The 14713-nt window shown below is 38.2% G+C and overlaps 1 protein-coding gene and 1 long non-coding RNA gene across 2 annotated transcripts in view; one reads left to right on the forward strand and one right to left on the reverse strand.

The window, feature by feature from the left end:
• The first annotated feature begins 1858 nt into the window (after window positions 1-1858).
• LOC120434996 lies at window positions 1859-2613 on the forward strand. The gene is made up of 2 exons (XR_005609455.1): window positions 1859-2271; window positions 2302-2613. It is a non-coding gene; the product is annotated as an uncharacterized LOC120434996 (long non-coding RNA).
• ehd4 (EH-domain containing 4) overlaps window positions 2335-14713 on the reverse strand; it is a 43309-nt gene continuing 30930 nt past the window's right edge. The window contains exons 7-8 of the mRNA XM_031745844.2: window positions 10223-10387; window positions 2335-3985 (exon numbers count right to left, since the gene is read on the reverse strand). Coding sequence (XP_031601704.1) covers window positions 3428-3985; window positions 10223-10387 — 723 coding nt within the window. The 3' untranslated portion in view covers window positions 2335-3427. The remainder of the gene's footprint in view (window positions 3986-10222; window positions 10388-14713) is intronic.

The following is a 14713-nucleotide window of genomic DNA, read 5'->3' on the forward strand; positions in this document are numbered from 1 at the left end:
GCTATGCAGGCATTATTATTACCCTCACTAAGTAGGTGGAACCTGTTGCTGTTTGTTCATCTGAACAAAAGAAGGTTTGCAGAAAAAAAACAAGTTAAACTTCATGAAACTTGGTGGAGAGATGGAATTAAGGGCATTAAGGTTTGACTTTTTAGAAAAATATCTACATTTTTTAAATTATTTACTCTTATCATTACTGAAATAACATGGTTCAGTTTTGGGAAAGAAATCTGATGTCTACATTTTTTAAAAACTACAGAAAATCTCCACAGTAGTTTAAGTCACATCTAAGGAAACCGTCATCTTCCTCAAACTTTAACTAAAGAACTTTTTTGCCTATTGTGACAACTCCTTCCACCCCAACCTCCTCCAGCTATTAACAAACATGTTATCAGGTGATCCTCAGATTTTTAAGAGCACTGAACCTTAGACTTAACTTACATTACATGATCACCCTGAATTAGATAAGCAGATGAAAATGGATGTATGGATGGATGCATCCATCCATCCATTCGCTTCCGCTTATCCTTTTCAGGGTCGCGGGGGGCGCTGGAGCCTATCCCAGCTGTCATAGGGCGAGAGGCGGGGTACACCCTGGACAGGTCGCCAGTCTGTCGCAGGGCCAACACACAGGGACAGACAACCATTCACACTCACATTCACTCGCACATTCACACCTAGTGACAATTTCGATTATCCAATTAACCTATCCCCACAAGCTGCATGTCTTTGGACGGTGGGAGGAAGCCGAGACCCGGAGGGAACCCACGCAAACACGGGGAGAACATGCAAACTCCACACAGAAAGACCCTGGCCTGATGGTGGAATTGAACTCAGGACCTTCTTGCTGTGCGGCAACAGTGCTAACCACCGTGCTGCCCGTGGATGCATCACAACTTGGACCGTGGATGCATCACAACTTAATTAAAAACAGTATTAGTAACATATGAATGTAATTTATTGTAGACAGGCTTGGAAATTAAATGCACTGACAATTGCATGTTAAAGGCACTGATGTGCGGCAAACCTCCTGGAAAATCCTCAAGGATAACCACAGTCCTGTCATTGGAACAGAGGCCTTTAAACACAACTTAAAAACAGCAACATGGTGACAATGTCAAATAAAAATCTTTTGTGACAAACCAAAAGCCTTTGAAATAAAAAGGCACTGATATGGAACGTCTTCCCTTCACATCTGCTGTGGTTTTAAAGGTATAATTCATATTATATATATATATATATATATATATATATACATATATATATATATATATATATATATATATATATATATATATATATATATATATATATATATATATATATATATATATATATATATATATATATATATATATATATATATATATATATATATATATATATATATATATATATATATATATATATATATATATATATATATATATATATATATATATATATATATATATATATATATATATATATATATATATATATATATATATATATATATATATATATATATATATATATATATATATATATATATATATATATATATATATATATATATATATATATATATATATATATATATATATATATATATATATATATATATATATATATATATATATATATATATATATATATATATATATATATATATATATATATATATATATATATATATATATATATATATATATATATATATATATATATATATATATATATATATATATATATATATATATATATATATATATATATATATATATATATATATATATATATATATATATATATATATATATATATATATATATATATATATATATATATATATATATATATATATATATATATATATATATATATATATATATATATATATATATATATATATATATATATATATATGAAAATACAATTTCAGACATTTATTTAACCATAAAAATCGCATGAGTTACCTTCTACCATTTATCTTATATGTTAAAAATCCTCTGTAATTTTAGCTTGATGTTTTTCAAACCAATAGCTGGAAGTTACTGCTAATTTTGTTGCTGGGTTTTTAGGTTTGGGTTTTGTTGTTGAGTGTTTTATGTCTCAGATGGGATACAAAGATGTGTTGTGACATCTTACTTTGTTCTGATGTAATCTCATTTGAAATTTGACATTAAAAAAAGAAGGAAGAAATAACAAGACAACGAACCTATTTCCTGCAAACTCTGTTTCCTGTTTAAATTTTTTCTTATAATGGTGATGTTAAGACCAGACGCTGTAGTTTTCAGTCTTGTTATTATAAGATCAGAGGTCATGGCTCTCCTCCTGTGCTTTTCATTTCACAATGTCAGGAAACAGAATCAATTGAGCACATACTGACACTGCTTATCCCTGTGAGCAAATTATCACTGAGCTGCAGATTATGACCTCTGACCTCACTGTGAGGCCTACATGGAGTGGGAATAAAGCTATATTACAGCTTCTGATTACAATACATACTATGTCAGCTTTTACTCCCCAGCTTTAGTTTGTTGTGATGCTGCTGGAGCCATTGTGATTGTTTAAAATGTTATATTTTATTAATTATTTTTCATTAACTTTTTTTTTTTTTTTTTTTTTTTTGCATACTGTCATCATGAAAACGCATCTTTGGTATTTTTATCTAAAAGCTTTTAAAGACGAAATTCCCACAGTGCTACAAATGTTTTTACCAGAATGCAGATTTGTTACAGCCTGGACTGCCAGGTGTTTCAGTCAGTTTAGCAGTGTTTTTCTGTGAAGGAATAACTGGCATTGTTGTATAACTGTGAAGACCTTTTAGGATAAAAGCGGAACAGCTTGAAGGATCGGGAAAAATCCAGAAAGGATATTATGGGCACTTTAAACACCAGCAATATTTAAACCTGCATCTAAAGTTTTGTGCAAGCGATGTCCTTTGAAATATGTGGCAGTAAAATTAACAAACTGCACCCTAGCACAAACTGTTACCTTCTGATAGTCGGTTTTCAAGGTTAAACATGAATATATGAATATGAACTTGCCCTCCTTCAGAAATGAAAGTGAATGGTGAAACCAGAATTAGGCAAATGTGGCTATATTATAAGAACTATTATTATAAGAACTTTGTCACTTTTCTTCTTTAATGCTTTTAAATCAGCTGAAATGCTCGTTATGTAAAATCTTACCAAAATAAAAATGCTTTGTTTGACTGCTGCCTGAAAATGTCAACCATTATTAGGCTCTAATGCATTGTCTTAGTGAATGTATCCAACAAAACTTTACCCTTTGACCTTCTGTAGTATTAGAGGCCCATTTGTTCTCCTGTTTGTTCAACGAGCAGCAGCAGACATGTTCACCTGTGATGGTTCTTTACATTTTTACACCTCTTCTCTGCTCAGTCTCTCTTCAGCAGCTTGCCTGGTGCCCTGTGAGCACTCTAGTCCTCAATATGATTGTACAAGGCATCTGCAGTAGGATTTTTGCGGTGGGACGGGGGCACCAGGTGGTTGGGGAGCTCAGTGGGCAGCTCGTAGCCCTCCAGTTTGATCTTGATGAGATGCTGAGCGAGGGCAAACTCCTCATCGTCCAGCATGCCATCCTGGTCACAGTCGGCCAGCTTCCAGATCTTCCCCAGCACAGTGTTGGGCAGCCGAGAGTTCATCATCTCTTTCTTGGCATTGACGCCGGTTATCTTGCCGTTGACAGGCATCAGAGTGTAGAAGATCTCATCGTAACGGTGTTTGTCCCGGCTGACAATCCAGTCTTCAGCGTCGGCCCCAGCACTGATCCCCTCACCATAGCCCTGACCAAAGGGCCCATCCTGGGAGCCCTCAAAGGCACCACCTGACACCATGGCAGGAGGCTGCTTGGCCTCCTCCTCCCGGATCATCGCCATAAGAACAGCAATCTTTGAGGCTAACATCTTATCCACCTTCTCAATCAGCTTCACCTTCAGAGATGGGAACTTACTGAAGTCATAGTGCTGCAGCATGTCCTGGAGGAGAAGAGACACAGGTTAATGTCTGCTAACTCCTTTTACACCTCACACTCAGAGAAACAACTACAAAGATGACAGATATAAACAATGAAGCCTTTAAAATTGTGGTATATTTTTGGATGAGGTACTTGAACACATTATCTTAACATGGTGGCTTGCTATTTCTGCTCCAGCTTGCAGCTTTCAAAAGGAATGCAAGCTGGACTCTTTTCAACAAGGCTTTACTATGCACATTTTCTTTTTTGCCAAAAACCTCAACACAAGATTACAGCAAATGATTTTACTTTTATTGTTGCAAACTGATATTTGCATGTGACCCCATCCCCCGCCAGTCTGCCATTTATTACAGTTTTTCTCGATTGCTTAAACACATTTCTTGAAACTATGCCTCATATTCCCAAAACAGTAAACACAAATCCATAATATCTCTCCCAATTTCCCAAACAACGTATTGTCAGGTCAAAATGAAACTTTACACTCAAAACCATTCACTCTTGCTGAAAAACCAAACTTTGCCCACAGACAGCACACACAGGGCCTCAAACACACACACACAACAACATAGTCTTACACATTGGTGCAAATGTAAATATTCCCAAAACTGTCAAGTTATCTTGCTTGTGGTTCTTCTCCTCAAAAACCTTTTCACATGATGAACACAAAAGACGCAACCAATGTATATACAGTACCACATTTTTATTTATGTACCATACAGTACAACACATACCAAAAACATTAGTCCAATCTCATCCACATCACAGGCTATATTGGCCCTGGCCAGGAAGTGGGGGTAAAATCCTGATCCTTGCATGCCTGACTCACCCCTCACATGCATCTACTGATATGTCTAGGCAGGTGTTTTCCAGGACCTGGAGGAGGTGCACACAGACATAAGGTTCTCTGTCGTACACCTTCCACCGCCACGCCAAAAATAACTCCTCTATCAGGTTTAGAAAGGGAGAGTATGCAGGCAGAAAGATGTTAGACAACCTTGGGTTATTGGTAAACCAGTCATGAACCATAGCAGCGCAATGGAAGCTGTTGTTATCCCAAACAACAACATAGTGAAGCTGCTCTGGCTGTGCTGGTTCCCTGTAGTCCAGCTGGAACATATGTTGTCTCAGACCATCAAGAAAAGCAAGGAGATATAGTGTTATAGGGTCCTAGAAGGCATGGCGGTGGAGTAACCCTTGTTGGCTGATGGCTGCGCACAGAGTGACATTTCCTCCATGCTGACCAGGGACATTTACAATAGCCCGATAGCCAATTATGTTCCTTCACCTCGACCTCCTCCTCGCCGGTGTCCTAGATCTCCTTCTCCTCCTCAACCTCTACCTTTGCATGTCTTTGGATCCATTGTTTCAAACCTGAATGAGCTGACTTTGGCCCTTTTGTCTATCCATCAAAGTTTATGATTGGTGTGTGATACAGTTTGACTCCTAGTGTTTCCACTTCGTTAAATGTGTGCTAATTGAGCTAAAGCCGTGCTGATGTGAGTTAACATTATTGACTGCTATAGTGCTTTCTAAGTGACCACATGGTGTCAGCACTGACAAATGTAGGAATTTGTGTGTATAGTTTTGCAGTAACAGTTCACCACATCTGACTCATGTTTAAGCAATTGAGAAAAACTGTAAGACTGAGGTCAGGACAAACTGAGGTTTAGATGTTGTTTACCTTTCTTGCTTTGTGTGCTGATTCCTTGACTTAGTGAGTTTGCTGTCATCAATGTAGTTTATTTCAAATCAACACCCAAAACACTGGGATTCCTTTTGTTTTGAGCATTACACCTGTTGTTGACTATACATAAAAATGGTCAGAGATTCTCACAGTGAAGTAAAATAGATGAACCTTAAACCTGAATTTGTTTTACTGGGCAGCAGGGGTCATCTGATCTCCTAGTTACAGGGTCGTGCTTCATTCATGGTTGGTAAGTAACTACCATATGAGTAATGGACTGATTCTTATTTAATGCTTTTCTACACTACTCTTGAGCACTCACAGCAACTTTGGCCAGGATCAAACAGCCAACCTTCTGATTAGTAGAGGGCCTGCTCTACCCCCTGAGCCACAGCCATGCACAGTCCTTCTACATTTTAATGAGATCCAAGCCTCACTAATGATATGTATTTTATTCAGAAGCAAAATAACCACAGCCAAATAAAAAGGCCTAAACAGGACTTACTAACATGGTGACAGCATGATGGCATATTGGTTGGATATTCAGAGAGGTAAGTGTGTTTTAGCAATTTTTCAGACAAAAATCTATGAATTTTACACATTTCTGAATGACATGTAAAAGTTTCACTTAACATAATAGGGCATTTTTCTAGAATTCTAATTACTAGTACCATAATATGCCTTCATTTTAATCACCGGTGTCGTTGCTTAAAGAAAGCCATTTGTAAAATAACTACAGGCTCTTTTTCAGGACATCTCACCAGGGAAGTGAAAAATCTCAAACATTTTCCCTGCGAATAAACCCAATAAAAACAAAGTTTAGCTGAGGGAAACACACACACACACACACACTTGCTGTGCAGCATCTCTCTATCGGCCCAGCAGAGCAGCTGCAGTTCAGCTCATTCTGTCCCAGCAGCTAAAACCTTCCCTGACGTCAGGAAAACAGTTGTAAGTTCTTCTTCTTCAGGTCACACATTGTTCCGGATGATGACATGATGCAATGCTATAATCACTTGTTTATCATTTAAATCCAGGTTTTCTTTTACTGAACAATGATTTTCCTATATTTGCATAAACAGGGACAGCGATTACATTAAACCCAGTGCTCCAGGTCTATCAGCCAGTGTCCAAGAGTGCATTTCCAAACTCGAGTGGGGCAAGAAGTATAGCACTGCTATTCCTATGTGTTGCTTCCTATTTGTCAAATTAAAACACAATTTTCTAGAGTCAGGGAAGAATAATTATTTGATCCCCTACTGAATTTTTAAATTTGTTCACTTACAAAGAAGTATGAGGAGTCACGTTTTGCTTTGGAATCAAATACTTGACTTTTAAGTTATGTGTTTTTCTTTTCTAGATATTCTGTCTCTATTCTGTCTCTCTCCTTTAAAATGAAACTGCCATAAAAATTAGAAGACTGCTCATTTCGTTGGAAGTGAGCAAAATGTCAAATTCAACAGGGAATCAAATCATTTCCTGTACGGTATGAGCAGCTTCTGTTTCAAGGAAATAAAGACAACTGTTACTGTGATATGACTGTGATACAAAAATCTGTTCTAAAATTGGCAGTTACAGTTGTTACATTATCTCTTTTTGTTGTGTTAAAAGTGATTAACAGACTTTATCTGGATTGAGTAAAAATATTCTCAGGATATCCAGGTCCAAAATGTGTGTGTGTGTGTGTGCGCGAAGGTGTGTGTCCGTGTGAAGTCATCTATAGCAGTTATTAGTGGTGCAACGGATCAAAAATCTCACGGTTCGGATCGGATCACGGTTTTAAGTCACGGATCGGATCAATTTTCGTATCAGCAAAAAAAGAAAAAAAGACAAAATTTTAACATTTACTTATTAACTTATTTAACTATTTTTTGCCTATTAAAAACATTCAACTCAAGACTCATTATGTATATATATATATATATATATATATGCATATATATGTATATATGTATATGTATATAGCTATATGTATATAGCTCGAGAGGATGTGGAGGATGAAGGTGACGGTGGTCCCCGTGGTAATCGGAGCACTAGGTGCGGTGACTCCCAAGCTAGGCGAGTGGCTCCAGCAGATCCCGGGAACAACATCGGAGATCTCTGTCCAGAAGAGCGCAGTCCTGGGAACAGCTAAGATACTGCGCAGGACCCTCAAGCTCCCAGGCCTCTGGTAGAGGACCCGAGCTTGAAGGATAAACCGCCCGCAGGGGCGTGCTGGGTGTGTGTGTTTTTTTTTTTTTTATATATACACACACACACACACACACACACACACACATATATATACACATATTCACCTCCTACATCGCTCCCTCGCTCACCTGGAGACCGCTGGAAGCACTGTGAGAATCATGTTCTTTGATTTCTCCAGTGCCTTCAACACTATTCTTCCCTCGGTTCTGAAGGACAAGCTGGAGAACTCAGGAGTGGACCATCACCTCACTACCTGGATACTGGACTACCTCACCGACCGACCACAGTATGTGAGGACTCAGGGCTGTGTGTCGGACAGGGTCGTCTGCAGTACGGGGGCCCCACAGGGAACGGTTCTGGCTCCGTTCCTCTTCACCATCTACACTGCAGACTTCTCCCACAACTCCACCCAGTGCTTCCTGCAGAAGTTCTCTGATGACTCTGCAATAGTCGGCCTCATCACTGATGGGGACGACAAGGAGTACAGAGGACTGACTCAGGACTTTGTGGACTTTGTGGACTGGTGCCAGCTGAACTACCTCCAGATCAATGCCAGTAAAACCAAGGAGCTGGTGGTAGACTTCCGCAGGCACAAACATCCTCCACTGCAACCACTGAACATCCAAGGTATGGACATTGAGACTGTGGACAGCTACAGGTACCTTGGTGTTCATCTGAACAACAAACTGGACTGGACTCATAACTCAGACGCCCTCTACAGGAAAGGGCAGAGCAGGCTGTACCTGCTGCGGAGACTCAGGTCGTTTGGAGTGGAGGGCCCACTCCTGAAGACCTTCTATGACTCTGTGGTGGCCTCAGCCATCTTTTATGGTGTGGTCTGCTGGGGCGGCAACATCTCTGCTGGGGACAGGAAGAGACTGAACAGGCTGATCCGAAGGGCCAGCTCTGTTCTAGGATGCCCTCTGGACCCAGTGGAGGTGGTGAGTGACAGGAGAATGGTGGCTAAGCTGTCATCCCTGTTGGACAACATCTCCCACCCCATGCATGAGACTGTGACAGCACTGAGCAGCTCCTTCAGTGGGAGACTGCGGCACCCACGGTGTGGGACGGAGAGATTTCGCAGGTCTTTCCTCCCCACTGCTGTCAGACTCCACAACAAAGACTTTTAACTGATCAAACACACACATCCACAAATGTACAATAATCTTTCTGGCAACCGTTGTATTTTTCACTCTGTTGTATATAGCATTTGTACTCTATTTTTATCCTATTGTATATTTTATTCTATTTTATTCTACTGTATATAGTATTCTATTTTTATTTTTATTCTATTCTGTACAGTTGTGTACTGTATTTATTCTTATTTTATTTTATTCTAATTGTCCTTCATAACTTTTGCACTGTCCACTTCCTGCTGTGACAAAACAAATTTCCCACGTGTGGGACTAATAAAGGTTATCTTATCTTATCTTATATATATATATATATATATATATATATATATATATATATATATATATATATATATATATATATATATATATATATATATATATATATATATATACACACATATATATATACACATATATATATATACATATACACATATATACATATACACATATATACATATACACATATATATATATATATATATATATATATATATATATTATTATATCATTATTATTATTATTATATAAAACAAATGCAGTATAGGGCAGTACAGGGCTTTGTATCTACCACTCCGCTGTGATATAATGAGCGGTCACGGTCTCGTAGCTTTCCGTTGACCTGGAGCTCCACCCATTTGTAGTTGGGCAACAGAAGATCCTGGGACAGTTCAGCCATAACTTTAAACTTTTCCTGCTCATACATGCCTGGGTACGATCTTGTCGCTGAAGTGGACGTGCAACGGGATATCATAGCTTGGCTCAAGCACGTTCATCATAGTTTAAACCCCTTGCTTTGCACAAGGGAATACGGCCTCCCGTCTGCAGCTACACACCCCAGTAGCTTTTGTAATAGCTTTAGCCCGATCGGATTGGGGAGCAAAGGGCTGCTTAAATGCCACAAACTCCTCTGCTCCTCCCCTTGGACCGCTAGCGCTGGCCATAACTATCGCTTGACAGACTGACCATGCGCACCATATACATACTTTTTTTCCTTCTTTTTCGAATCTTCGGATCACGTGCGTCCCGAACCGTGGAGTGGGATCGGTTCGGATTACGGATCAACCGTGATCCGTTGCACCACTAGCAGTTATACAGGAGCATAGCTTCTGAGGCTAAACAGTAAAGCCAAGCCATTCTTTTTAATAACCAGCAGGGGATGACTCCTGTCCAGTTGCACAGAGGTCTATGGAAACTGCTGACAACTGTGTTTGCTTTTACGAACCTGCATCTTAGTGACATTGGGGAAGTCTCCAGGGCTGATGTGGTGCTCTCTCTGTAGGACGGTGTAGATCTCCGGCAGTCTCTGGATCAGTTCGTCTTTCTTCTTTTCCCGCCCAAACAGAGATGGCATCTCTTTCTTCAGGTAGCTGATAATGTAGGCATGCACCTGCAAGCAGGAAAGCAATGGAGATATGCATTTTAAAATGCCATGGAGGGGACACAGATCTAAATTCTGTGCCTTAAAACGTAAGCATGAGTACACATTCACATGTGTCCCAAGTTTCTTTTAAACCTGTTAATGGCAGCGTTTTTCCTTTGAGACATTTGAGACTGCATTGAAAGAAGAGGACTAAAACTAAAAGTGTTGCATCAGAAAGCTGATTGAAACTGATCACAAAAGTTCATTCATCTCATTAAATCTTTAAAAAAGCCAAAATTCAGGACAAGTGAGCAAGCTAAGAGAAGAAGTCTGAGTACATGGCAACGCTTAACTGAGACAAAACCGAAGTTATTTATGACTGATCCCCTTTAACTCTTCTGTGTTACACTGTCCCAGCACAGAAGACACTAGCCTGATAGTTCCTCAAAAGGAAAAGGTCATAGCCCTCCCGCTGCCAGAGCTCCATTCAATAACAGCACTGTTTACACAGAGTTTCCTTAATCACACCACCGACACAGGAAGTCCGCTATCTGGGCTACAGGTTACCATGGAGGGCAAGGAAGCTCATGCTCTCATGTGTTTTAGTTCATAAAATGAGATTTGAAAATTCAAACATTTGGAATTCGTGAGATGACATCTTACAAATTGAAATTTAATAATTTATATTTAAATTAAAAAAAATTCATGACACAAATAATCTTTACATGGAACAACCACAAAGTTGACATTTTGTGAACATAAAAACAAAAGAATATTTCACAGAAAGGGTTAATATCTTTAAATATAATTTTATTGTAGAATGAAATGCATAATTCAGACATCTCAGGCTGTTTCCTCTTACTGTAATAAAAATATAGCTTGAAGTCTGGGTGTTTAGACTCCAGATGAGAGAGAAACAGGAAACTATGAGATGCTGGGTCAGAGGGGAACTGATGGTGACTGATGGATTAGCATAGGAGAAGAAGGAGAAGAAACAGGAGGAGGAGGGAGGAATGCAGGAGTGCAGGAGGATCATCGGTTACACAGGCAAAGGCATAATGATGGTGGAAGGAAGGGAGGAGTAACACAGGGAGGGAATGAGCTCATTGAATTTCTGAGGGCAAAGTGCCAGAGTACATGAGTGCCATTTATCAAAAGTTACAGAGGAAGGAAAAACATAACTAAAAAGACTCCTTGGTATGTTTCTAGGTGCTGAACATAACTACATGTGTGAGAAAACACATATGTAGTTAGGGTTTTTTGTACATTTCATTTATAAATGTACAAAAAAGCCCAAAAGACACAGAACTATCATTTGTAACTGTAACAAAAACCATCTACGAATCCCATTATTTCCTTTGCATCAGTGGCTTAACGTTATCACACGACAAACATCATACTGCAGCGTTTCCACTAGAAAGCACTTGTCATATGTTAGTAGAGCGCAGCCAAATCCTTTGTTTAGCTGATAAGTGAAATATGCACCATAACAAACCACCGGATTGTGTCATTTCAATAACTTTTGCGGCTAAACACACATCTGTGTTTGGTGTGGATCATTCACTCAGGACAGATTCCAGCTCACTGTATAACAACACAGATGATACAGCTGCTGGATGTGCCCTCATTATTAAGTTTTCACAGCAGCCTTCGCAATTTCCCACATAAATACCTAATGAAAAAAGAAGCAACCACAGAGGAAGAGGCTGTGACTTCACACTGAATCTCCTGAGATGACAGACGATCAAATCAACTTGAGCGTCATTGTACAACATTACGAAACATTACAGAGATTAATATGATTGATGTTATTAACCTGCTTCTCTTTGCTTGCTCAAAAATATAGTGGTACCTGAAGTACTTGATCTTTGTTATACTTCAAATATGGCCGACTTTTTACATGCTCTCAAACTTTTGAAGACTCATACGCATTTTGGAGTAAAAAAAAAATCCACCCCATATGAGGGACTGCTACATCTATGTGCTGTACGCTAGAAGCCTTTTTACAAAATAAAAGCCCTTTGTTTCTTATATGCTTCTACCAGGCTGGACAAGTGTTTGTGTTCCAAATACTGAGCTGAGCATATGCCCTGTATCCCCCACTATGGTGACCATAAGCATAAATGCAGCTAGATTAAAGTTAAACTGTTAACTGTTTGATAGCTCTACATAATTATAACCAAATAAACAATAAGGCCCTGATTTAAATTTTTAAAAGATCATTCTTTATTTATTGGTCAGACTTGCTCTTATCAAGTTATGCCAAATTATTTCAAAAGACTAAAACATTAAAACACACCAAGTAACAAATTAACTGCAGTTACATTTTTTTTGTGTGTTTTTTGGAAGTAGAGTGATTACATTAATCACTGAGCTGAATTACAGTCTTCCTTTCTTTCTTTACTTAAAGTAGTACTACTTTGAAAAGTACAGGACTCCTCAGGCTGTATACATAAATGCAACCATGTTCTTATTAGCAAGAATATTTCCCTTGAAATAAAATTAAATATATCTAAAAAAAAAAGACCCACACCAGTACAGTGTTTGCAAAATATAAGCCCTCCATGATGTGTGTGACTAAAGCATGTTTTCTATCTATTTTAATTCTTTAAAAAATATTTAAAAACTTGTTGTTGTAAGCTTGGTTTCAGGATTAGCGTCTGATTCAGGCTTTATTTCCACATCACTGTTAAAATTAAATACCACTTCTGCTTCCTGTTTCCCAAGAATAAAAAACATCTATGTTTCGATTCTTCGTTTGAAAGGCTGAAACAACAGCTGACATCATTAGCAGTGTTGGGCAAGTTACTTTGAAAAAATAATTAATTATAGTTACTAGTTGCTTCTTCAAAAAAGTAACTGAGTTAGTAACTGAGTTACAATATTCTAAAAGTAATTAATTACTTGAAAAGTAACTATTGCGTTACTTTTTAACCCCTCTGCGGTCCAGGGTATAATTGGCCATTTTAACTACTTTTGATTTTACCTCTACAGTTCACCTTTAGAAACTATTTACTTTGCCTTGTTTGGAATCATCCTTTTCAGCACAACCTCACGTGTCTGAATTTACAGCCATGTTTTCATTTTGACATACTGCATTAACACAATTGATCTAAAATCAGACAAAAAACATAAAATCAGAGTAGAAAAAGTTATATTTTTTACCATAACAACCACAAACATGTTTAATGAATCATATTTCATAACTTCAAATGCAAATATTAATTGTCAATTTTGAAATCCTATGCACAAGTTTTGCAAACAACAAAGTTATTTGCATCCATTTACCTTTTACCTTGATTTTTTAAATAACCATTCCAAACTATTTACAGAACAATCGGCTGTTCTGCATTCAATAAGATGCCACACAAATTATTTGTGCCACTCCAAAAAAATAATTTCTGTCCATTATAAAGGAGAACATCACAGCCTGATACCTGCAGGTCTGACAGCAGCAGGTGTATCACTCCTTTTTCTACCTGGAGACAGCAGTCGCCTCATTGTTCTGACACACAACACAAGACTATCCACAACACTACACACTAACTACACAAGACAACACATTAACTACACACTCCAAACACGCTAAACGTCACAAATCTCTCACATCTCAAAACTCGCTCTCCCTCTTTTTCTGCTGTCTTTCTTTCTCTCTCTCTCTCTCTCTCTCTCTCACTCTCTCTCTCGCCGTCACTCCTAAAACTTCCCCTGGGTTTTTTGGGGGTTTTTTGGTCATAAGCAGAGAGTGCTTGCTGCGCTGTCCTTAGACAGTAAACGTGACAAAACTATTGAGGAAAAAACACCACGTATATATTGTTTATCATGACTCTGGTTTTACGTGGCCTATCAACACAATTTAAAAACTGGTATATATCACCTTGTTGCTTTGTCTTTAAGTGGTCATGTGATTGGCTTACCACGACTACTTTATTCTTCCTCAGTCAAACAGCAGCACTCATGCAATTGTTTTGCCCCCTTAGCTCCAGGTGTTGTGCTAGACAGTGATCGTGATTGCCGTCTGCGGGAGCGCGCGCAGCTGCTTAAAGCTGTAGCGTCCAGATTACTTACGTAGTCAGCTACTTCCGTGCAACAGATATAAGATGCGGTAAGCTGAACACAGCTTCAACCGTCTGTTTGTTGAAAAATAGTAACGGACCGCATTTTCTTGTTAGTAACTGTAACGGCGTTGTAACAATAGGAATAGTAATTAGTTAGATTACTCGTTACTGAAAATAGTAACGGCGTTACTAACGCCGTTACTTGTAACGCCGTTATTCCCATCACTGATCATTAGAAACCATTTTCTCACAAGGACATCTCCATTAAACATAAACTCAGCCATTTGGAAACACT

Source organism: Oreochromis aureus, linkage group 19 (assembly GCF_013358895.1).
Source record: "Oreochromis aureus strain Israel breed Guangdong linkage group 19, ZZ_aureus, whole genome shotgun sequence".
Lineage (NCBI taxonomy): Eukaryota > Metazoa > Chordata > Actinopteri > Cichliformes > Cichlidae > Oreochromis > Oreochromis aureus.